Here is a 21,657-nt window from a genome sequence, read left to right as displayed (position 1 = left end):
GCTTGTCCTGTTGTACATGACTGAACTGTAACCCTTCCCTGAGGGCAGAGATTTTCCTCAGAGCCCCAGGGAAATAGCCTCAGTGAGGTAATACAGGTGTGCTGAGAACTGTGAGTTCATTTCATTTCCTAGGCCTTGGGATAAAGTGTCTGCAAAGCTGCTTCCCAAACACAGTAAGCTTTGGTTTTCCCTGGTCCCCAGGAATTCCCATGGCTGACTCTGCAGCTCCTTCCGAAGCAATGCTTGAACTGAACTGACCTTGTGCAAGGCTTATGTTTCCAGATCTGAATTAATTAAAGCCAAGAAAAGAGGCCTGTGGATAATACACAGGGTGCACGTGGGAAAAAATAGTGCTGGTGGCTTTTTTTTTTTCCCAAGCTCTCCCATGCCTGCAAGGGGAGAGCGCAGGCCTCGTCTGCAGCTGTTTTCTTTTCACTTTTGTACAGTTCTGGTGCAAACACGGGGTGGCAACTCCAATGGTGCTCTGTGCCACTTCCCCTTCCTGTACAACAACCGCAACTACACCGACTGCACGTCGGAGGGACGGAGGGACAACATGAAGTGGTGTGGGACCACCGAGAACTACGACGCCGACCAGAAGTTTGGGTTCTGCCCCATGGCTGGTAAGGCTGAGAGCCACGAGGGGATTGGACTGCAGTGCTTTGTGCAAGTGAGGTTTTTATCTGGCGTCTGCCAAAGCTTTTCCCTCACAGCTCACCCCTTCCTCTTGCCTGACCTGTGGTTAGGAGTAAGTCTGGAATTATAATATCGATGTAATAATGTCAAAAGGCTGTGGTCCATTCTGACCCTCCATGCTCATCTCCATGATTTCAGCAGGGGACATGTGAGAGGGAATGTGGCTACCAATTCTGAAATGAAAGGCCTTTGGTAACTGATGTAATGTGGAATCTGAGTCCTTAAACAGCTTGTGGAACACATAGGTCTTCAAATGGCTGAGTTCTTAGGAAGGCATGTGTGGAACAAGAACTGATTCTTTCACATGGCACCCCTTGGACATGGTACAGGAGCTATTTCTAGTAGCTTTGAAATAAGAATTAAGATGAATCAGGAGTCTCCTGCAAGGGGTCTCCACTTAGACACTGTCATCAGCTATTCCATATTGAGAGGGTACCTAAAGCTTCCTTGTTAAGATGCAGAAACCACTACATGGTGTGAAGGGGCATTGCAGATGGTCTCAGCCCTCAAGATCTTGTTAATTCTTGCCATGTAAAGTATCCTGTTGCTTTCTTCTCACCCAGCCCATGAAGAAATCTGCACGACCAATGATGGTGTCATGTACCGTGTTGGGGACCAGTGGGACAAGCAGCACGACATGGGCCATATGATGAGATGTACTTGTGTTGGAAACGGCCGTGGAGAGTGGACCTGCATTGCCTATTCCCAGCTCAGAGGTACTGACTTGCACCATGGTATCACCACTTTAGTCTGAGGGGGATGGTGGGAGAAATGGATATTCTTTTCCATCGTTCTGAGTTTGAGCCCTTGCTCAAGAACTGTGTATTATCAAGCTTCTCTTTTGAGAAGGAAGGGAATTAGAGGAGCTGTGAAATTCCTGCTGTGTTTATGCACTGGAAAAGTAAATTCCAACCTTTGCAGACTAGCAAGCAGAGACAAACCTTGATTAGCTTGATCAGTAGATATTCCTTCCTTCTTTTGTCTACCTTTAAGAATTGGTATTGCTGTGACTTTATGGAGAGCTCAGTAGAAGCACCTCCCCCTTTCAAGAACAGACAAAACTCCAGACTAGTCTGAAGTTTGAATGCAGAGCCGTTCTGTTTTATTGTTCTGCCGTGAAATTTTCAATTCCTTTGTGCTAGATTAGCCCTTTGCTGGCTAATCTGTATGAAAAGTTGACAGGAAAGCACTGAGATTGCTCTTATTTACTTATTTGTATGAGTGGTCCAAGTGGAGAAGTGCTTAAGCAGTACCAAAAAAAGAAGACTTAAAAGCACAGACATTTGATCATCCTACAGCTAGCTCACAGCATTGGCTTCATGTCTGGAAAAGGCAGGGGGGTTGCTGTCAAACAGCCAAGAAAGGACTCTTAACACCACTGCTGAAATGGGATATAATTTATAGGGAAAGGCTCACCCAAGGGCTTTGGAAGGGATTTTTTAAATGTGTTTCCTTCAGAACAGTGGGAAAGGCACTGCTCAAAGTTCTGTTCTGTGGAACTCCTTTTTCCACTTATGCAGCTGGTTCTCTGCAGTTTCATTCTGGAGTTAAAGGGGTCTTTCTTGATGAGGAGAGTAGAGATGCTTTGTTTTTTCAAGAGGCAAAGGTTATCTAAGTAGAGCTGTTTAAACACAGCAGCCAGACCTTGGTGCCCGCAGGAGAGTCTGAGCACTCCTTGGTTTATCCTGACGCTGTGCCCATGGTGTGGGAAAGTATGATGGGGAATGAAAGCCTGGAGTCACTTCCCCAAGGACAGATGGTCTGGGATTGACTCCGGAACTGAACTTGGGTCTCTTGGGTCCCTGTTAACAAAACAACATACTTCTGGGGTGGTTTTCATGTTTATTTTGACTTTCTGCTCCTGCTGTGATTAGACTGGAGTTAGGAATTCTGGGCCAGATCCTAGATTGACATTGAACCTCATAGATTGATACCATTGTACTTAAGCAGGGAGTCTGGTTACTGGATTTTGAAAGAAGAGCAGAGTAATAGGCACCAGTAGCATCTTGTGTGTGTAATAGATCTGCTCCTGCCTTCAGATTCCTACAAAGTGGAGCAGAGATACCCAAGAGAATAACATCGTGAGAATGTTTGTACTTCTTCATGCTATCTTCATGAATTGGAAGAAGACTTGTTCTCCTTGTGTAGTTCCAATGATTTGAGACAGTACTCACTGAGGTGTTTCAGTCGAGACCTTCCCCAGAGGAGGTAGCTGGAGAGTCAGTGTGCTGGCTTAGATCGTCTTTCACACGTGGAATCTGTGAAAAAGAACAAGGCAATTCTGTGGTTGGAGTACTTCAGATTGCATCCTACAGACCTCTTTTCTGCAGGTGTTGCTTGTTTGCACACTGCCGATAACTGAACTCAGGAGCAGTGGTGTGGGTGCAGCACTGACCTGTGATGGTCACAGATTTCAGGAGGGCTGCCTTTTGCTTGAGTGGAGCTTGTCATGGTCAGTCTCTGTGCACTGATCAAGCAGAGGGAACCATCTGCCAAGCAGCAGGATTCTGTCCTAACACTTAGAGCTATTGCTGACAAACTCTGCTGTCTGTCCCCCAGACCAGTGCATCGTGGACGGCATCACCTACGATGTGAACCAGACCTTCCACAAGCGTCACGATGAGGGGCACATGCTGAACTGCACGTGCTTTGGCCAGGGCCGGGGCAGATGGAAGTGTGACCCTGTTGGTAAGTCACCAGCTCTTCCCACTTGTCAAACACGCTCTGTGGCTGTGTAGAATCTGGTTGTGGGATGGTGAAACTGGTGTGTGAATTTGGGCCCAGTCTTTGCCCACTTTGTCTTGAATTCCACAACTGCAAAAAAACCAGAATTAATATTGGATTTGCTGGAGGATAAGTGGGAAGGGCATTTGGAATTTTAAGGAGGTAAGACTGGGTTATCACACATGCCACAGAAGAAGTTACTGATGCAGTAGTAATAGAGTGTGGCAACATGCGTCTTAAAATGTAGCAACTTGTGGTAGTGAGGCAGGTTTAGTCCCTGGCTGTGGTGATTTGGCTGAATTCTGGTACCTAAGCTGTCATCTTAGCTGACAGGGCTCTGAGACTGAACACTGATAAAACAACTTGCAGCTGGGCACTGATGATAGGATCAGTTTTCTTTCCTTTATCCTAAAATCTTTAGGAGTTTTCTCGGCGAACTGAGGAAGGAACACCAGTGTATATTAACTTACCTTGGACTGAATTGAGTTTTTTGGCTGCCCTTTGTTCTGGCAGAGAGAGAAAGCTCAAGATGAGAACATGTGTTAACAGTGCTCTGGAGGTTTCCAAAACCATCCTGGTTCTCTGCAGGAATGAGATTTCATCTCTTCTGCCTCCCCCCCCTTCCTTGATTGGAAGATAAGACCTGGTAGTTTGGTTTGCAATTACTAAATCTGAGAGACCTTCAAAGTATTGCCAAGAAAATCTATTAGAAATTACTAGTGGTGAAGTTCTGCTTTATTTACAGTAATACCTGTCCATGTTTACTGAAGGAATGTGGATTGTAAAGCTCCTGAAAATTACTAGTTTGAAAGAAAGGGAGGGGAAAGTTCAGCCATCCATAAAGGTACAATCAAAATTTTAATTTTGTTGGCTCTCTAAATAAGGCTCCTGTTTATCCAAGCAGGCATAATGCTAGTTTTCACTGAAAATTTCCATTGGGCCAGGAACACAGGCAGTTGTCAGACTAGAAAGTGTACTGCAGTGCTGATACTGTGTTGTATTTACACTAGTTAAGCTGATTTTGGGATCTGATCTGTCCTCCTTTGGTTTATACAATGATAAATCTGGAAAGATTCCGCTGAAAGTTCACAGGACTTCTAAAGTAAAACTAAATTCTGCTGAAGCCAGGAGGAATTTTGCCATTGATCTCCTTGAGAGCAGGATGGTTTAGCTTTGGATGAGAAATGAACTTGCCTGACCAGAGCAGAATTGGGATCCACAGAAGATAAAATCCTTTCTTGAAGGAACACCCTATTGACTTGCCTGGGAAGCTTGCCAGGGGGACAGCCTGGAATTAACAGTATCTTAACACATGCATCACAGCTGAATTAGCTGCCTAAGCTCTAACTGAATACATGCAGTGATATATCAAGAACCTTAATTTGAGGTTTAGTTTCTGTGGCTACTTTCTCTTTACGTCACTATATCTGCAAATAAACATTGGTGTTGCATTTCTTTGTATACAGGTCTCTTGTCACTTACTCTTCTGTGTTCAGCATGGATTTTTCACTGTAGTTTCTGCAACATGAAGGGATAACTGTCTCTTTTGTGCCTTTAGACCAGTGCCAGGATTCAGAAACCCGGACCTTCTACCAAATTGGAGATTCCTGGGAGAAGTATGTCCATGGGGTCAGATACCAGTGCTACTGCTATGGGCGTGGGATTGGGGAATGGCACTGCCAGCCTCTGCAGACCTACCCAGGTAAGGAACCCCACAGATGATGAACCTTTCTGCTCAGTGAGACGTGAGGAAGGCAAACTTGGCACCCCTCACCTCTTCAGGTTTCTGTACATTATGCCTTTTGGTTTCCTTTTCAAAGAGAGCCAATTTCCCCCCACCCCCTGGCAGACACAAGCAGATGTCATGATTATAAAGAGAGAGCCAGGCTGTTTGCAGCTATTCCTGAAACCAGGATTACGTTAGAGAATCGCTGTTGGTTCACACAGCATCTTGGGTTTATGTTGCCTCTTGGTATTTAGTGATATCACATGTGTGATCACATGTGTGATCTTCAGTTGGTATTGCTTAAAAATCATACATGTGTAGTCCTTCCACTGCCACTCACTACAGAAGCAGAATCCATCACAGAATGAAATATTTTACCTGATCAGTTCCCCAAAGAAACTAAATATTTGAACTCTTGTTTGTCCAGGCAGTTCCAGGAACTCTTCATAGGTATGGGCAATGCCTGTTTGTTGGTTGTTCAGCTTCAGTTCCCTGAACAGAACATGATAAGGGGAACCTCTCTACTTTCCTGTTTAAGGTTGCAACTGCCACTGTCTTCCTCTGAATAAGATGAAATATTAAGGCTTACTGAGCTTCATTGACTTCTGTCAGAGTGCTTAAACAAACATCTGCCTAAGCTATGTGAAATATGCATGCCTCCAGCCTGGAGACCAGGACTTTGGGCTGCTTTAGACACAAGAGGGACTGAAAATGTGTAAATAACCCAAATCTAATGTTTCTGAGTGTAGTCTTGGGGTTAGGTGAGCTTTGAAATTTTCTGCCTGTGGGCACAGGTTTGTTTGCCCAGAAGTCCTGTTAAATATGGAGCAGTTATGTATGTTACGTGGTTGTCCAAATAAATTATTATTAGAAATGTTGGGAATGAGGGGAGGGTGAAGGTATTTAATGGCTAAAACACTTTTCTGCAGATTCCAGGGATTTCTTTGCTGGGATTTTCTGAGAACTAATGTGAGGACAGTGCTGCTGAGTGTTCAGTGAAACCTCCCCAGCAGGGCTGGGAGGGACTGAAAGGAGAACCATGGGATCATTAAACCTTTCCTTCTCCACTGGAGAGCTTTGTGGAGAAAATATGCCTGAGCCTGGTCTAGCTAAAATAGTCTTAAGCATTAGAGCAGTGCTGAACTTGTATTTTCATGAGTTCCTGGGCCTGACTTGTCTCAAGACTACCACCAACCCTTCTGGTGGGATTTTTGTGCAGAAGACAAGCCTCACTATCTGTGGAGTGCTCCACAGAGTCACAAAATTAGTGGTTCAAATCAACTGATAAAGAAATCTACTTTTTCAGGTTGTATTCAAGGTCAGATCAGGAATTTTCCCTAACCATGCTGCAAGATTAGATTTGGGTTTGGCAGACATTTCTCATCAGCTTCCCTGCTCCCATTGCAGAAGATATTAACTGATAAAAGCAGTTCCCTCCCTCTCTTTGAACAATGTGACTTTGCTTTGCAGACTTTTTCTATACTGGACCCCTTATTTTCTATTTCATTCATAACTCACAGGAAATTAAGTCAAACAGGGCATGTTAAACTCCCCCCCAAATATATTCTAATTCCTCATTTTTCTAAGGAGCAGTGAAGCATTAGGGATACAATGGTAATGTAACACATTTCCCATGGATAGCAATACTATGTGAGCCATGCAACTTCCTTGCTTTTTCATGACTCCACAACAAAGGCAGAAGAAAAACATCCCCAGTATGTTAAAAACTGCAATTCTTCCTTTCAGGTTCAACTGGGCCCGTTCAGGTGATCATCACAGAGAGTGCAAATCAGCCAAATTCCCACCCCATCCAGTGGAATGCTCCTGAACGATCTCACATCACCAAGTACATCTTGCGCTGGAGACCGGTGAGTGCCGCATTTGTCATCATTTGTTGATCAAAAATACTGTATTTGGCTTTTTTTCTGGTGTCTGAAAATAGTGCTGACACAATTCCAGCAAACTTGATTTGCTAATTCTGTGTCCTTACCCTGTCAAGGTCAACAGCTACTCTGGAGTATCAAAGACAGCCAGTGCTGTATAAACATTTAATGTTTTCCTGCCCAAATTTTACTGGTCACTGTGTTCATTAAGTATCTTATTAAACAAAGCACTAGAACAGCAAGCAGACAAGTTTATATTCTTCCTCACCTTAAGGAATGTAAATCCTTGTGGAAGCTTCTTCATCCTAAGAAACACTGTTTTAGTAATGTGCATATCCAGAGACAGCTGGAATACATTTTATCCTATTAATGAGGAGGTAAAGATGAGTAGGATATGAAGACATAAACAGCTAGTGTAGGATTAAATAAACAGTCATCTCCCATCTTCTGTAAAGTGTAAGCCAAAGCTGGTTAACCATTGCTGGGTGTTTCATTCCTATCTGAGGAATGATTCACTTTAACCAATGTAGATGAGTTGTGTTACAGGTCCCCTGAGTGCAGCTTCACAAAAGACCACTTAATGATTAAGAACATCAGTACCTCCATGCTGCCTGTTATTAAGAGAACAATAAAGGCCCTGATCCAAAGCCATTCAAGGCACTCAAGTCTCTTTACTGACTTCAGTGTATCTTGGATGAAGGCCTGAAAGAAATGGACTTTAAAGCACACAAACCTCAGAGGATGGAGCATTATTTTAGGGCTTCCCATAGAGTTCAAATACAGGGTAGAAGGGAAGAACTTTTCTGTATATTGTTTTCAGATGGTGGCTTAGAGTGTTATTGTGAACAGCCTTCAAATATATATTTTCCAGCCATTCCTTCACCCCTTACTGCACTTTGATAAAGAAATGAGTTAACTTTATATATATTACAAAAAATGCTCTTTTTAAAGGAAAAAGTTCAAAGCTAGGTTGTTTTTAAGTTTACCACTGTAATACCTAACCTCCCAAAATGCCATTAGTCCTGCTTCCTGGGATACTTTTCTCATCTTGTTTTCACTTGGTTCTGTCTGTGCATTAAGGCCATTCAAGTCATACCTGTGTTTAGATATTACAGTGGTTGGGAACCGTGCAGCACATTAGGTCACTAGATTCCCCTGCTTGCCAGCTAGGGAGTCTCTCACTATTTCAGTGTCCCTTTTTTTGCAGAAAAACTCTGGAAGGCAGTGGAAGGAAGCCACCATCCCTGGCTACCAGAACTCCTACACCATCTCAGGCCTGAAGCCCGGTGTGATATATGAAGGACAGCTCATCAGTGTTCAGCAGTACGGCCACAAAGAAGTCACTCGCTTCGATTTTACCACAACCAGCACCACAGCAGTGACAAGTGAGTTGAACTGGGGGCCATCCAGAAAAACCCGATCTCCTTCCCCCAAGTCCTTGCTTTGTGCATCCCATTAACACAAAAGTAGCGATGGTTAATTAAACCTCTCTTCTCTCTTGCAGGCAACACTGTTTCAGGAGAGACAACTCTTCTTCCTCCTGTGGTTGCTACTTCAGAGTCTGTCACTGAAATCACAGCCAACAGCTTTGTTGTCTCCTGGGTTTCTGCTTCTGACACAGTTTCTGGGTTCCGTGTGGAGTACGAGCTGAGCGAGGAGGGCGATGAGCCGCAGTATCTTGGTGAGACACTCTTGAGTCTGCCAGACCAAAGCATTGCTAACAGTGCATCACATGCCTGGTTTGTGACAGTCAGTACAGCTGGTGTAAACAGTGAGCATCTCGCTGTCTTTCAAATGATTCCATTAGGATACAGGAGTGGTAGCACCAGCTCAGATTAAAAACTCACTCAGTTCATTGTCCTCTCTCCATCAATGGCTGTAGGAGAACAAGGCAAGTATAGAGCAAAGCCCTCTCAGAATACTGTCCCAGGATCCTGCAAAGGAAAACTCTCTGAGCCAGGAGAGGTGGATTTGCAATACCTGTGGGTAGATATATTTATTCTTTTCAGCTCCATGAATTTGTCCAGGTTTTTTTCATTTTGAAATCATGTAGAGTTACTGGCTCCCAAAGCATCCTGAAGTGAGCAGCAGTGCAGATAAGAAGAGAACCAAATCTGTTTTCTGAACCTGCCTCCTAGATAATTTCCTTTGCCATACCTTTGTCCTTCCACCAGAATGGTCAGAGAAATCTTTCCCAAATGCCTCCTCTTGGCTGCTTGTTGTCTCATGGATGTCTGTTCCAGTCTGCTCTATCAGTTGTTTTCTTTGGATTGATCTTCCTCATCTTTGATAATGTGACAGTGTAGCTGAGCTGGGAAGGTGGTTAAAGTCACTGGACTCAGATCTAGGAATTGAAATCCTTTTTCCAATATCTACTGTGCAGCCTATGTCAACACATGTAATTTCATCTTAACTTTTTTCCTACTTTCCTGTCTTAACAATGGCAATAGCAATATCTCACAAGGATTTGAGGTTATAATGGGTATTGGGATATGAGTGAGACAGAAGAGCAACGTGAGAAAAAGAACAGTAATCCCCTGACCTAAAAATTCTCCCTGGACTGTTGCTCCCCTGAAGCCTCAGGCTTGGACTCCTGAGCAGAATTGGCTCACATGGGGACTGCCAGCACTGTCACCACCTTTCTTGTCTACCCAGACAGCTGAGCTGTGCTGTGAAGCAGCTCCTGAGCTCATCTGTCTACAGACAGAGGTTTACAGGCAAATTGAAAGGCAATTCCCAGTTTCCCTTAAGATGCTTGGCTTCAGTCTGGCCAGTGAGGAGCTGCTTCATGGGGAATTTTTACATCTGGCACGTAGGTGGACATCTGGGAGAAGGGAGCGGGGAGAGAAGTTCACCAGCCCTCATAATATCATTCTTCTTTGCTCATGAGTCAGTCTTTCCACATAACCTATTCATGTGAAAGTTTTTCCATACATTTCTGTACTGAAAATACACCAGGCAGGGTATGAAGTGAGTACTCAGCTGAGATGGCTGTGTGCCAGCAGTGTGCAGGGGGCTGCTGCTCCAGTGGCCCTGCCATGTCACACATCAAGCCTTGCTGTCCTAGGTGGTGGCTGCTTGCTGAGTAAGGAGACTTGTCCCAACTCTCCACACAGCTTTTCTGAGGTGAACCAAAGACACAGTGCAGAACAACTGCTGTTTTATTGCAGGAAGACTGTGATTCAGCCCAGATTAGAACAGAGGTCTCAATTATTTCATTTGGAGAGAAAGCAAGAAGATGGAATTGCTAAGGCAAATTTTTCTTTCCTGCCTTCCTTAGATCTTCCAAGCACAGCCACTTCTGTCAACATCCCTGACTTGCTTCCTGGTCGCAAGTACATTGTTAATGTCTATCAGATCTCTGAAGAAGGAGAGCAGAATCTGATCCTGTCTACTTCACAGACTACAGGTATGTGTGGGTGGATGTTGCTGCACTTTGAAAGCTGTTTTCCCTGTTTACTCAATGATGTTTCATTATCTCTTATCCTCACACTTGCTGTTCTCCTCTGTTTATTCCCTTAAACAGCTCCCGATGCACCTCCCGATCACACAGTGGAAAGTGTGGATGACACATCAATTGTCATCAGCTGGAGCAGACCACAGGCTCCCATCACAGGTTGGTCCCACTGGAGTGCACCTGTTTGGCGTTATTGGTAGAATCTGAAATGTAGGTAGAAAAGAAACTGAAGTATAACTCTGGGACAAAGGGCTAGTGCAGAATTCTGCCCAATCTGAGACCAGCTGGAAAGCACATGGGCAGTTCAGCATTTGCTGGGTTTCAGTGTCTGAATCAAGCAATTCAGGAGGCTGGATGCAACATAATTCCTTCTGGACTTGTGTTAAATAAAAGCAAACCCCATGACCTTCTATCTGTATCTGTCATCCAGATCCCATAGGAAGCATGAGAACTGTACAGACCCAAACTGACATGTTAAACCTCAGAAATATTCTAACCCAGGTCAGATTATGCTTTGGAAGGTGTTATGAGTGTGTGGTCTGTAGATGGGACGTGAGCATGGACAAGCCACAGGTCCTGCTGAAGTTGAGGACTGTTTTTATCAAACCTCAGTAGGGAGGTCAGCTTAGCCCTCATTTCCAGCACTCTTTGTGCTGGCTTACTGACTGTGCTGAGGACTACAATTTCTCTTGCTTTAGGCTACAGAATTATCTACACCCCCTCTGTGGAAGGCAGCAGCACAGAGCTCAACCTGCCCGACACTGCAACCTCTGTGACGCTCAGTGACCTGATGCCGGGAGTTCAGTACAACATCAGCATCTATGCCGTGGAGGAAAACCAGGAGAGCACTCCCATCTTCATCCAGCAGGAAACCACAGGTGTCCCACGCACAGGTAATGCCTGTGTTCTGGAGATCAGTCACTGAGTTTTCTCTTAGCAGCTAAATGAATGCTTAAGTGAACTCAGTTATGTGTTTGTCCTCATTGTGTTTTTTAATTGTAAATTCCACTGGTATTGAAGTTTTATAGTAAATCCATACTCCTTATTGACACAGGCCCCCACTGTGCATCAGTAGGGTTGTAATTCCTAGGGATTAGACTGCAGGCAGGTCTTGCATTGTCTGCAGAAAAGAGATCAGTTTCCCAAGTTATCTTAGGGGGAATTCTGCCAAGAGATCATCCGAAGAGCCTGGGGTATCATTTTGCCTCAGTACTTGGTCTGCAGATATTCAAGGTTATGTACTGGGACACCACAACACAAATTCTAATAATTCACCTGACTTATCCTTCTCCTTTCCGTCCTATCCATTATTTTCCATTGCAGTGAGTGGGGATGGGAGATTCCTCAGCAGTGAGTGATGTGCCAAAACAACACCATACAATCTCAACTGCAGGCACCCACTATTTCAAAAAGTAGTGGTTTTGGGGTTCTCTAAGTATCCAGTTGGACTGAATAGCCAAACCAAAAGCAAGAATAGTGAAAGAATGGGATCTGATGTGGTAAGCAGTGGAATTTGATGGTCCTGCAAGTTGGAAGCATTTGTTTTCAAATGGGAATTTACCAGGAATGAACTCAGCTCAATGATTTTATGGTTTGGCATCTGTGTCTTCCACAAATGTGCATTGGTTAACCTTAGAGCAGTATCAGTCCTAATCTGAAGAAACTTAATCTAAACATAGGAATTCAAGGGTGCAGTACTGGGGACCAGCACAGAGGGAACTGCATTTTGTCTTTGACTACAGTAAGGCCAGATCAGCCCCTGTATTTGTTAAATTATAAAAGATGGATTTTAAGTTAATTATAGACACTCAGAAAATGCTGTGGGTTTTGAAAACCCTCTCTTTTAATTTGAAAAGGAGGTAACTGTTTCCAGTCCCTGCAGTATTTTTTTTTCCCCTCAAGCTTTGGTTCTGCACATACTTGAAGTTCTGTAGCATATTACTTCTGGTCTTTCACTCCTCTTTCTGTCACAGCGTGGTACATTCTGTGAATGAAGGCATAAAATACAACTAAGTAGTGACCTTTGGAATTGTCATCAGCTTGAATATTGTCTGGGAATGTGTGTAGACATGTTTACAGTAAGGTTACCACGTCTTCTCAGTTTGGTAAATATTCTTTGGCTAGCCATTGTTCAATCAAAATTAACTTTTCTGCCTTCCATGGAAACCTGTAGCTTCTTCTGCTAATGGCTGAGGACTGACTCCCTATGACACTGTTCTATCCCTCTTTTTTCAGGTGAAGTTCCTTCACCCAGAGATCTGCAGTTTGTGGAGGTTTCTGACATCAAGATCACCATCATGTGGACCCCCCCGCAGAGCCAAGTGTCCGGCTACCGAGTGGAGGTGATCCCTGTCAACCGGCCCGGCCAGCACGGCCAGAGACTGCCCATCACCAGGAGCTCTTTTGCTGAAGTCATTGACCTGCTCCCAGGAACCACTTACCTCTTTAAGATCTTTGCTGTGAGCCAGGGCAGGGAGAGCAAACCTTTGACTGGGCAGCAAACCACCAGTAAGTGTCTTTCCTTTGTGCTTTTACCAGCCTTTTGAAGTGCGTATTTGTCTGTCGCTTAGAGAAATGTATAAACAGAGCACTTGAAGTGCAACAGTTATAGCCCAGGAGGTATCCCAGAAAGTAGGATGACAGGGCTGGGAATTCAGTCAGTCTAACAATGATCTCTTCAGCAGATTTATCCTCCTCCAGGGCTTTCCAATGGAGTTTAACTCTCATGGCGCTTTAAAACAATTTCGTATGGCTGGAATTCAACTTTTTTATTACTGACTGAGAATTGATGGGCCCTGCAGTTCTTTTACAGCATAGATCACAGCCTGTGATTTTTATAATTTTATTTTTTTCTGTGTGGGGATACCTTAGGGCAGATTTCAGCATGACTGAGGAGCCTTGCTGAGATTGCTCTGAAAATCCCTATCTCCCTTCTGACAGCTATGTACCTATCTGACTCCACTCTCAGCAGTAGCACTTCTGCCTGCACAGGCAAGGAAGATGGAGATTTTCAGATGGAAGGGAAAGTTTAGTCTGGGTTTGGGCTCCTTGTGATCCAAAAGGAGCTGATCAGACAAAACCTGGGCCATGGTTCATTTGAACAGATCTTATTTATTGGGCAATAGAAGGGTGACTCAGTGTTTATGGTGTTCTTTGACTGGATTGCTTTATTCAAAGAACCAAAATTCAGCTATGTACATGTGCTGCTGTTCTGAGACTTTTCAGTAAATGAGAGAAAGTTTGGCAGACCTAGCCTGACTCTTACAAGGATGAGAGGGAAGGGAAGGAAATGGGATAATCTGTGAATATAGCCATGCTCTTTGAAAAGTATCCTTTCTTATATCCATTAAGTTATGAGCCATGAATAGTGCCTTTCCCTTGGCTATGCAAGGAGAAAGGGATCCTTATGTTTGTCCTTTGACATAGGTATCTAATCTCAGTGTAACACAGATGGTGTGAACACTCTCCCTCCTCTTTCAAGCAAGGCTTTCAGAAGCAAGGATGTGAGTTAAGAATCTGAACTCCCTTGGAAGCGTTTAGAACAAGAAGGGCTCAGTTCCCAGTTGGATCTGTAATTTTTTTGTGGCTGTTTTGAGGAGCCTTGGCTATATGTAGAGCCCCTCTGAAAGTCCACACAGAGGTGTACCTGAGAGACATTTAATTCAGACAGCACAGGGCTAGTTACAAATGTCTGGGATCATTTTCCATAGGCTGTGATCATCCGCTTAACGGCTTTGCCTAAACCACAGTTCAGAAAGTATTCACATAAATTGCATCCTGTAATCGAAAGTCCTGGGAAACAGAAATCATTCAGGGTTCCCAAGGAAAACCCTGCAGCAAAAGTCTCTTCCCACGGTGTAAATGTGATTCTCTTTTTGGCCTTCTGTTTAAAAAAGTCTACAAATAAACTCGGAGTGTGTGTGGCTTTTTAATCTTCCTCATTTTCCCTTACTATGGGGAGAGGAAGTGATAAAAGCCTGATAGAGCTGGCAAATTAAACTGTCCAGAAAGGAACTGGCTTTAGGCTGCACATTGGGGGAAGATACAATCCTTGATAGATGAGACTTAGCACAGATCTAAGTACCTAGAGATGGGCCTAAGGAGTATCACACTCATCTTGTTCTTTCAGAACTATTTCCCTTGTTTTTTCAAATAGTGGAAGAAAAAAGTCCTCTCTTCCTTTGCCCTCCCTGGAGAAAACAACTGGGGAGAAAACGAAAAGGACAAAAACTGCTCTCCACTGAGAGAGTGATTAAAACATTAATTTCTATCCCCAAAATGTTATCTCTTCTGGAAGAGAAAAAAAGCATTTGCCATCAAAAAAGAGCATTGATGAAACCTCTTCTCACTGCTCTTAATTTCAGCATATGATTGGAATGTAGAAAAGGTGGAAAAACTTGCCATGTGGACACCATAAATCCCTTGCTGCAGCCAGTGCTACCCTGCCTGCTGTGGGGGCAAATTACTTGGGTGTTTTTCCCTTCTGAGCCTCATCTTGTCACAGCCAAAGGTAGTGACATCTGCCAGTCACTGGGCTCCAGAGTGGTGCTGATGGAGCTCTGCTGCATCAGCCTCTTGTGTACATAGTTCTGGGGGTTACCAGCTTCAGCAGCTTCCCGGGGGCAGTGATAAAAAGGGGAGGAAGCCTGGTAAGAGCTGTTCCCTGAGTCCCATGGGAGAGATGAGCATGCTTGGAATTGTTGTTTGGTCAGTTCCACGGGGTGGTTGTTTTTGTGTAGATCTAGGAACTGGTTTTCTGCAAGAAGTTGCTGACTATTACTTATTTTGACATTCAAATGACAAAGTAGGGGTGGTTTATTTTGGGAAGGGATTTCAACAGGACTGGGCAAGGATTTAAAAGAATAAATCTTTTTCATGGAAAAGGGCTAAAGTTAGGTTTCTGTGCTTATGCTGACAAGTCTAAACTGAGCTGATTTTTTAAAAAATGCTCAGCATTCATGAGAAACTACTGAAATTCCTGAGTGTGCTTGGGTTCATCTGTCTTTCCTCAGCCTGCCTTCCCCATGGGACACCATGGATGGCAGTGACCCAAATGAGTGCAGCCCAGAATGCTCAGGTCTGCCTGGCCAACTGAGTTACTGGCTGGCATTGAGGCATGGATAGAGTTCTTTCACTTCCATTTCCAGCTCTCCCATGGTCCCCACCTTCTCTGTTCCCTCCTATTGCCCTCACACAGTGAGTCACAAACACAGGCTCACCAACCTCCTTGTACACCCGTGGTTTGTGCGTGGGAATGGACGTGCTTTGGAAGTGGGGGTGAAGTAGAGATTCAGCTGGAAAGCTGAGGGATGTTCCTCTTTTCCTTCCCCAGAGCTTGATGCCCCCACCAACCTGAGGTTCCTGAACACCACGGAGCACTCGGTGTTGGTGCTGTGGACCCGGCCCCGGGCGGTGATCACGGGGTACCGGCTGACGGCCGGTCCCACGAGGGGAGGGCAGCCAAGGACCTACAACGTGGGACCCTCTGCCGGCAAGTACCTCCTGAGGAACCTGCAACCTGGCACCGAGTACACCGTGTACCTCGTGGCAGTTAAAGATGACCTGCAAAGCGAGAGAGCGACTGGAGTCTTCACAACTTGTGAGTGACACACGCACGTAATGCCATGGCCCTTCTTCAAAACTTGTGCTCAAAGCAGCTCTTGTGAATTGGTTTACAGAAGCAGCCTTTTGAAGTAGCATTCCAGCACAACAGCTTGGGAAATAGTCCTTATTCTTCTTTCTGAACTAGTTGGCAGGAAAAAGAGTTATTTGCATCAAAAAGCTTTTAGTAAAATATATTTCGGCTTTCCTGATTATATTAAAAAAAAAAGGGAAAACTAACTACTGGTACCTCAGTTTTTATTTAGCTGAATGTCAAAGAAATTGAATTTTACTTGATCTTTCTAACTGTTTGATTTTTGGCATGATGAGTTAAGGAAAGCATACAACTCCCTTAAAATGGGCAAGGGATAATTAGTCTGTCATTTGTATAAAGCTGAAAGCAGACATTTCTCAAGCCCAGCCATACCATCTAAGGCAGCTCAACTGCAGTTACTCAAACTGACACAAACATGGCATTCTGTCCTTTTATTTTTTTATTTTTATTTTTTTTACATTTCAGTCATCTGTACATGTGCTGCTGGCTTGGAAGAAATATTGAGTAAATTCAGGGAGGAAAGGGAGTCCTATAAGAACCCACACATACTTCTAGAAAGAACAAATAGATTCAATGTTTAAATAATGATGATGCCATCGTATAAACTAACAAAATTCAAAGCCATCCAAGCCCAGAACCACATCCTCTTTTCAAAAGAGAATGTGGTTTCTTTTAGAACAATGTGAAACTAAAAATAAGGGTTCAAACTTTGAATCAGAATAACACTGTTGACATTGGCAAGGTACTTTTTGCTGACAGTCAGTCTTATCTAGAGATATTTCTCTATTAGGATATGATTTGGTATCTTAAGTTAATATTGCCTTCAAATTCTGGCTTGTCTGAATGAAATCAGTCCAGTTCAAGACTGTAGATTAATCAACCAAGTCCTTTCACTAAGAACAAGGTCATTTCAGACTAAACTCAGTGGTGTTATTTAGGCTGATTCTGGGATACACAAAGGCTTTGGATTCCATGTGATGCTCCTGACAGATATCAATGAGACCACAGATGCCTCAGCCTGACTTTGAGCTCCCTTTCTGCTGACTTCAAAAGAGTTGAAGATGTTGGTGAGGGTTGGTCCTTACTGGGACAGCTGGATGACAGACAAGGGTGTAGGGTTCTGCTGATTGGAAGGCAAATGGGAGGTGAAGGGAAAAAAAGCTATTTTTTTAGGAACACTTTATGTATTGTGCCAAAAAAACCAATAATCCCCAAATTCTTGGGGTTGGATGCATAGAGGATCATGAGAACCAGTTCAGTATTTTCGTTTTCCTCTGGAACAAAAGCAGAGTCCCTATGATCAGACCACTTGCATACCATGGCTATCAAGCCCAGCAGCAGACAAAAATAACCTGTCAGATCCTTCTCAAATCCCTGGATTTTCAGAAGTGTTGTAGTTCAGCAATCATTACATACCCCAGCTCTTTGGGCTGCTGTAAGTCAGGTTTTCTGACTGTTTTGAGCCATCATAGCAGGTAGACTTCAACTCTGCCAATTCCCTTCACAGATCAGCCTGCTGGCTCTGTTCCTCCTTTTAACACAGAAGTGACTGAGACTTCCATAGTCATCACCTGGACACCTGCCCCAAGGATTGGTTTCAAGGTAGGAGAAACTAAGGCCTGTGTTTCTTTTTCCTCTTGCTTCATTGTGGCGGGGAGGGCGGATTGAAGCAGTTTCCTATGGACTGCAGTGAAGATTGGAGCACAAGGGAAAGGGGTGCAAAAGACCTGCTGCTTACAGGGTGTGGGTTTAGGTGACAGAGGTGACAGAGGTCAATGCAATCATGGGGCTTCAGGTGAAGTTCATCTGAAACACACGTTACAGGATTAACAGCTGGTATGTGGCTTTAGGGCCCACGATGCTCATGTGGGATGATAAGTCAGGATGCTGATGGTTAGCTGGGATAGGAGCATTTGAGACTGAAAAGCAAACGTTGCTTCCCTGCAGCTGGGGGTGCGCCCAAGCCAGGGCGGGGAGGCTCCGCGGGAGGTGATCTCGGACTCCGGCAGCATCGTCATCTCCGGGCTGACCCCCGGGGTGGAATACACCTACAGCCTCACGGTGCTGATGGACGGCCAGGAGAGGGAGACCCCCATCGTCCGCAGAGTGACCACACGTATGAACACTTGCTTTTCCACCGTTACTCCCTCTTCCACTTGCTTCCCCTGCGCTCCCCGGGCTGTCTTATGGGAGTCATTTCCTCCTGTTGAGGTAGCACTGTCTCATGCAGTGCAGGGCCGCAACTTCAGGAGAATATTTGTAGCTAATTCCAAAGGGTGAGGGTGCAATGTGGGGAGAAGGGGTGCTGAGGCAGCCGACATGATTCCCAGTGTGCCACTGACCTGTCTGTCTGAACACTTGCAGCACTGGCTCCACCAACCAGACTGCGCCTGAAGTCCAGTCCTGATACCGGGATCCTGATTGTCTCTTGGGATAGAAGCACATCTCCAGGTAACTGTGTGAACTCACACTATGCTCAAATCTGTTGTAGCAGAATGGTAACACTTCTTCTCTGGTGCCTTGCTGTTCAGTAAGGAGACTTCAATGGAAAACATGTTGTTGAGGAATTTAAGGAAAAATGTACATACTTCTAGATATTAGCATTTTGCACTGACAGTAACTTATTATTTTGGAGTTTGAATGTGTTCAGATATTTCAGTTGTTTTAAGGATTTGAAGGATTTCTTCAAATATCCCCAGGGGTTTAAAAATAGCCCAAGGGAAGGAAAGTGAAATGTACCACAAAGATTTTGGAAGTGACAGATGAGTTTGTGTTATTGAGAGTAAGTATAGAAGTTCTGACAGTGGTCAGGTAAACTCTTCTCCCACAGTAGCTGATGGGAGCTGTACAATTGACTTCCACAAATGGAGGATTGAAAGCTTTTTAAAACCCCTCTCTGTCTGTAGCTGAACCTTTTCTTGATGAGTCATAAGACTTTCAGTTTGCTGAGGAGTTGAAATGCTATGAGAGTGGCATGACTGCCTCCTGGGAAGCTCATTTTGGGGTGCCTGACAAAGCAACCTCTTGCCTGCTGGGCTCAGGGTGGCAAAATCATTTGTAAAATATCACGTGTTTGCCTCAGTTGTTGTGCTGAGGCCTGATGTAAATGAGCTCAGCAGGAGGTCACTGCACACTGGCCTCTCTGTATTTCAGGCATCAGTGGGTACCGTGTGACCACTACTCCCACCAATGGGCAGCAGGGCTCTACCTTGGAGGAGGTCGTGGGTGCAGATCAGACCACCTGCACCTTTGAAAACCTGAACCCCGGTGTGGAGTACAATGTCAGTGTCTACTCAGTCAAGGACGACCAGGAGAGTGTCCCCATCTCTGAAACCATCACTCCAGGTAAGGAAAGGATGAGCAGCAGGTTTAGCTACTCAAAGTCCAGTGGCTGAGCGCAAGAGCTCTGCATGCACAACTCCTACTAGTCTGATGACAGAGGGCTTAGGCTTTACATTTAGTCTCCAGAAGCAGAATAGCCAAGTACCAACATGTGACAGAGCAGTTCTTACACCCCTCTACTTCTCTACGTGGACAGCCTTTAGTTGTCTGTCACAGGGTGGTGGCAAAGAGGTGGATCTGGTGTATCCTTACACTGAGCTGGAGAGCAGCAAAGACTTGACTTAGCTCTGAAGTGCCCCAGCATCTGGAGCACAGCTGGTGAGAACAGGAAGTAGGTGATCAGAGTGGGAAGCAAGCACAGGAGAAATTCTGGCAGCAATTGTGACAGAAAATCACTTGAGCACAATGGAGAGGAAAGCCAGGATTGAAAGGTCCATCACTGTAGCACTTCTGGGACACAGAGTGGTGTGTGCCACCTCACATGGTATGCTGGGATGACTGCAGAAACCACCTTTGTAGCCATAGTAGCAAAATGCATCTCCCCAAATGGTTTCATGTCATTTTCCTGTGTGAGGGGCTTTGTGTGTTTTTGTTTGTGCTCAACCCTGAAATGATGCCAGCTACTGTGTTTGCTTGCTCTTATAACACTGCTTTAAAATTTCCACGCTTCACTGAAGTGCTGTGTGCTCCCCAGGGGGGAACTAATACTGTGATACATCATAATTAAAGCAGTAATAGTTTTAGCCCTTCACCATCTTCTGGTGGGGGAAAGCTAAGAATGTATGTCTCTGGCTTTTAGCACTCTTTAAAGGTGATATGGTACATGCATTCCATGTGGATAAACCATGATCTTACAGAAAACTGGCATTTTTTTGCATTGATTCTGTAAAATAAGTATTTTCCTTGCAGGACATTAAAATAGAACATAACCAATACAATTAAAACAATATTTCTGTCTCAGAATTCCTTTTCAAACTAACTTGAAATGATCCAACAGAATGGATACCAAGTCCTGCATCTTTGACTCACCTACTGGTGTCTGATCCTGAGGAAAAGCATCCATTAGTTCCCACAGGATCACCTTGCTAAGGTTACACAGCCAAATCCTGTGGCTTAAATCAATACCAATGTACTGACTTGAGCAACTGAGGGTTTGGCCATTGTCAATTAAAGATGCATCTGCCCAATTCCCTGCCCAGTTCTGTTGGTCCTAACATGCAGGAAATGAGCACTTTTAATAATAGTAATATCAATAGAGGAAACAGTCACAGCTGTGCTTGTTTTCCCTACAGAAATTTAGGCAGTATCTGGAAGGTAATTAAAGAGCATCCTTATTGAATGGCTCAGATCTGAGATTTTCAACACTTTAGCCAACAATATCAGGTACTTGGCCACAGCATGTGCTGGGCATAACCTCTGAATATGGGGATGTTGTCACTGACAGGATTCTTATCGTCTAAAGGTCATTTTTAACCATTTTCCCATCTTTCCAAGAAAGTATTTTATTACTCACTGTTCACTATCATCTGTTTTTAGCACAGATATTGCAGCAGGTAGTGGTAAGTAGAACTTGAGGAATTCTGGGCCAGATCCTCAAGCCATTACAGGGGTTTGAGGCTTTTTTTCCAAGTCCAGTGTAAGTGGTTCAGACAGTGGATGATCTACCCTGAAACTTTGATGGCTCTCCCTAGCTGAGGGTCTAGTCTGATTTAGCCCCTTCAAATAAGTTGATATTTTTATGACCCCAGTGATAAAAGTTAGACTCACCATTTGAAAAAGACAAGAATTCTAGAGGGTCAATCAACTATTATTTCAGAGTTGTTGTTTTATTTATATATTAATAGACTTTGATCTCTTGTAGTCTACCTGTAAAAAAAAAAAAAGGGAGGGGGGCTATATTTTTTCTGTTTCTGTTTTCATCAGAAAATGCTGGGTCTTTATGGCTCATCGTTGCTCAAAGTAGATTTGTTGCAAGTTAAGTGCCTCTTGTAGGGCTTTTGGAAAATTGTTATCTCTATAAAGTGGAAGCACATTATCTGAGGGTTTGCCCAGGGAAGCAGCTGGAGACTGCATTGAAGGGTAAATATTAAAAGACAAAATGAAAAAAAGGAAAAAGCAAAACCACCAAAACCTAAAAGCCCACCAGAAACCCTCCTTTCCCCCCAAGAGAAAT

At 44.2% G+C, this 21,657-nt stretch overlaps 1 protein-coding gene across 7 annotated transcripts in view; it reads left to right on the top strand.

Moving 5' to 3' along the window:
• FN1 (fibronectin 1) overlaps positions 1-21,657 on the top strand; it is a 52,928-nt gene that overhangs the window by 10,296 nt on the left and 20,975 nt on the right. For all 7 annotated transcript variants that reach the window (XM_064660362.1, XM_064660365.1, XM_064660363.1 and 4 more), the window contains exons 9-24: positions 447-623; positions 1,260-1,412; positions 3,256-3,384; positions 4,979-5,122; positions 6,893-7,014; positions 8,237-8,414; positions 8,534-8,710; positions 10,310-10,438; positions 10,556-10,645; positions 11,185-11,379; positions 12,722-12,994; positions 15,819-16,085; positions 17,650-17,744; positions 18,090-18,258; positions 18,507-18,593; positions 19,296-19,487. In XM_064660362.1, the coding sequence (XP_064516432.1) occupies positions 447-623; positions 1,260-1,412; positions 3,256-3,384; positions 4,979-5,122; positions 6,893-7,014; positions 8,237-8,414; positions 8,534-8,710; positions 10,310-10,438; positions 10,556-10,645; positions 11,185-11,379; positions 12,722-12,994; positions 15,819-16,085; positions 17,650-17,744; positions 18,090-18,258; positions 18,507-18,593; positions 19,296-19,487 (2,577 nt within the window). The remainder of the gene's footprint in view (positions 1-446; positions 624-1,259; positions 1,413-3,255; positions 3,385-4,978; positions 5,123-6,892; positions 7,015-8,236; positions 8,415-8,533; positions 8,711-10,309; positions 10,439-10,555; positions 10,646-11,184; positions 11,380-12,721; positions 12,995-15,818; positions 16,086-17,649; positions 17,745-18,089; positions 18,259-18,506; positions 18,594-19,295; positions 19,488-21,657) is intronic.

The sequence above is a fragment of the Pseudopipra pipra genome, chromosome 7, assembly GCF_036250125.1.
Source record: "Pseudopipra pipra isolate bDixPip1 chromosome 7, bDixPip1.hap1, whole genome shotgun sequence".
NCBI lineage: Eukaryota > Metazoa > Chordata > Aves > Passeriformes > Pipridae > Pseudopipra > Pseudopipra pipra.
The sequence above is the reverse complement of the archived record's forward strand: the minus strand, read 5'-3'. Positions and strand labels throughout refer to the sequence as shown.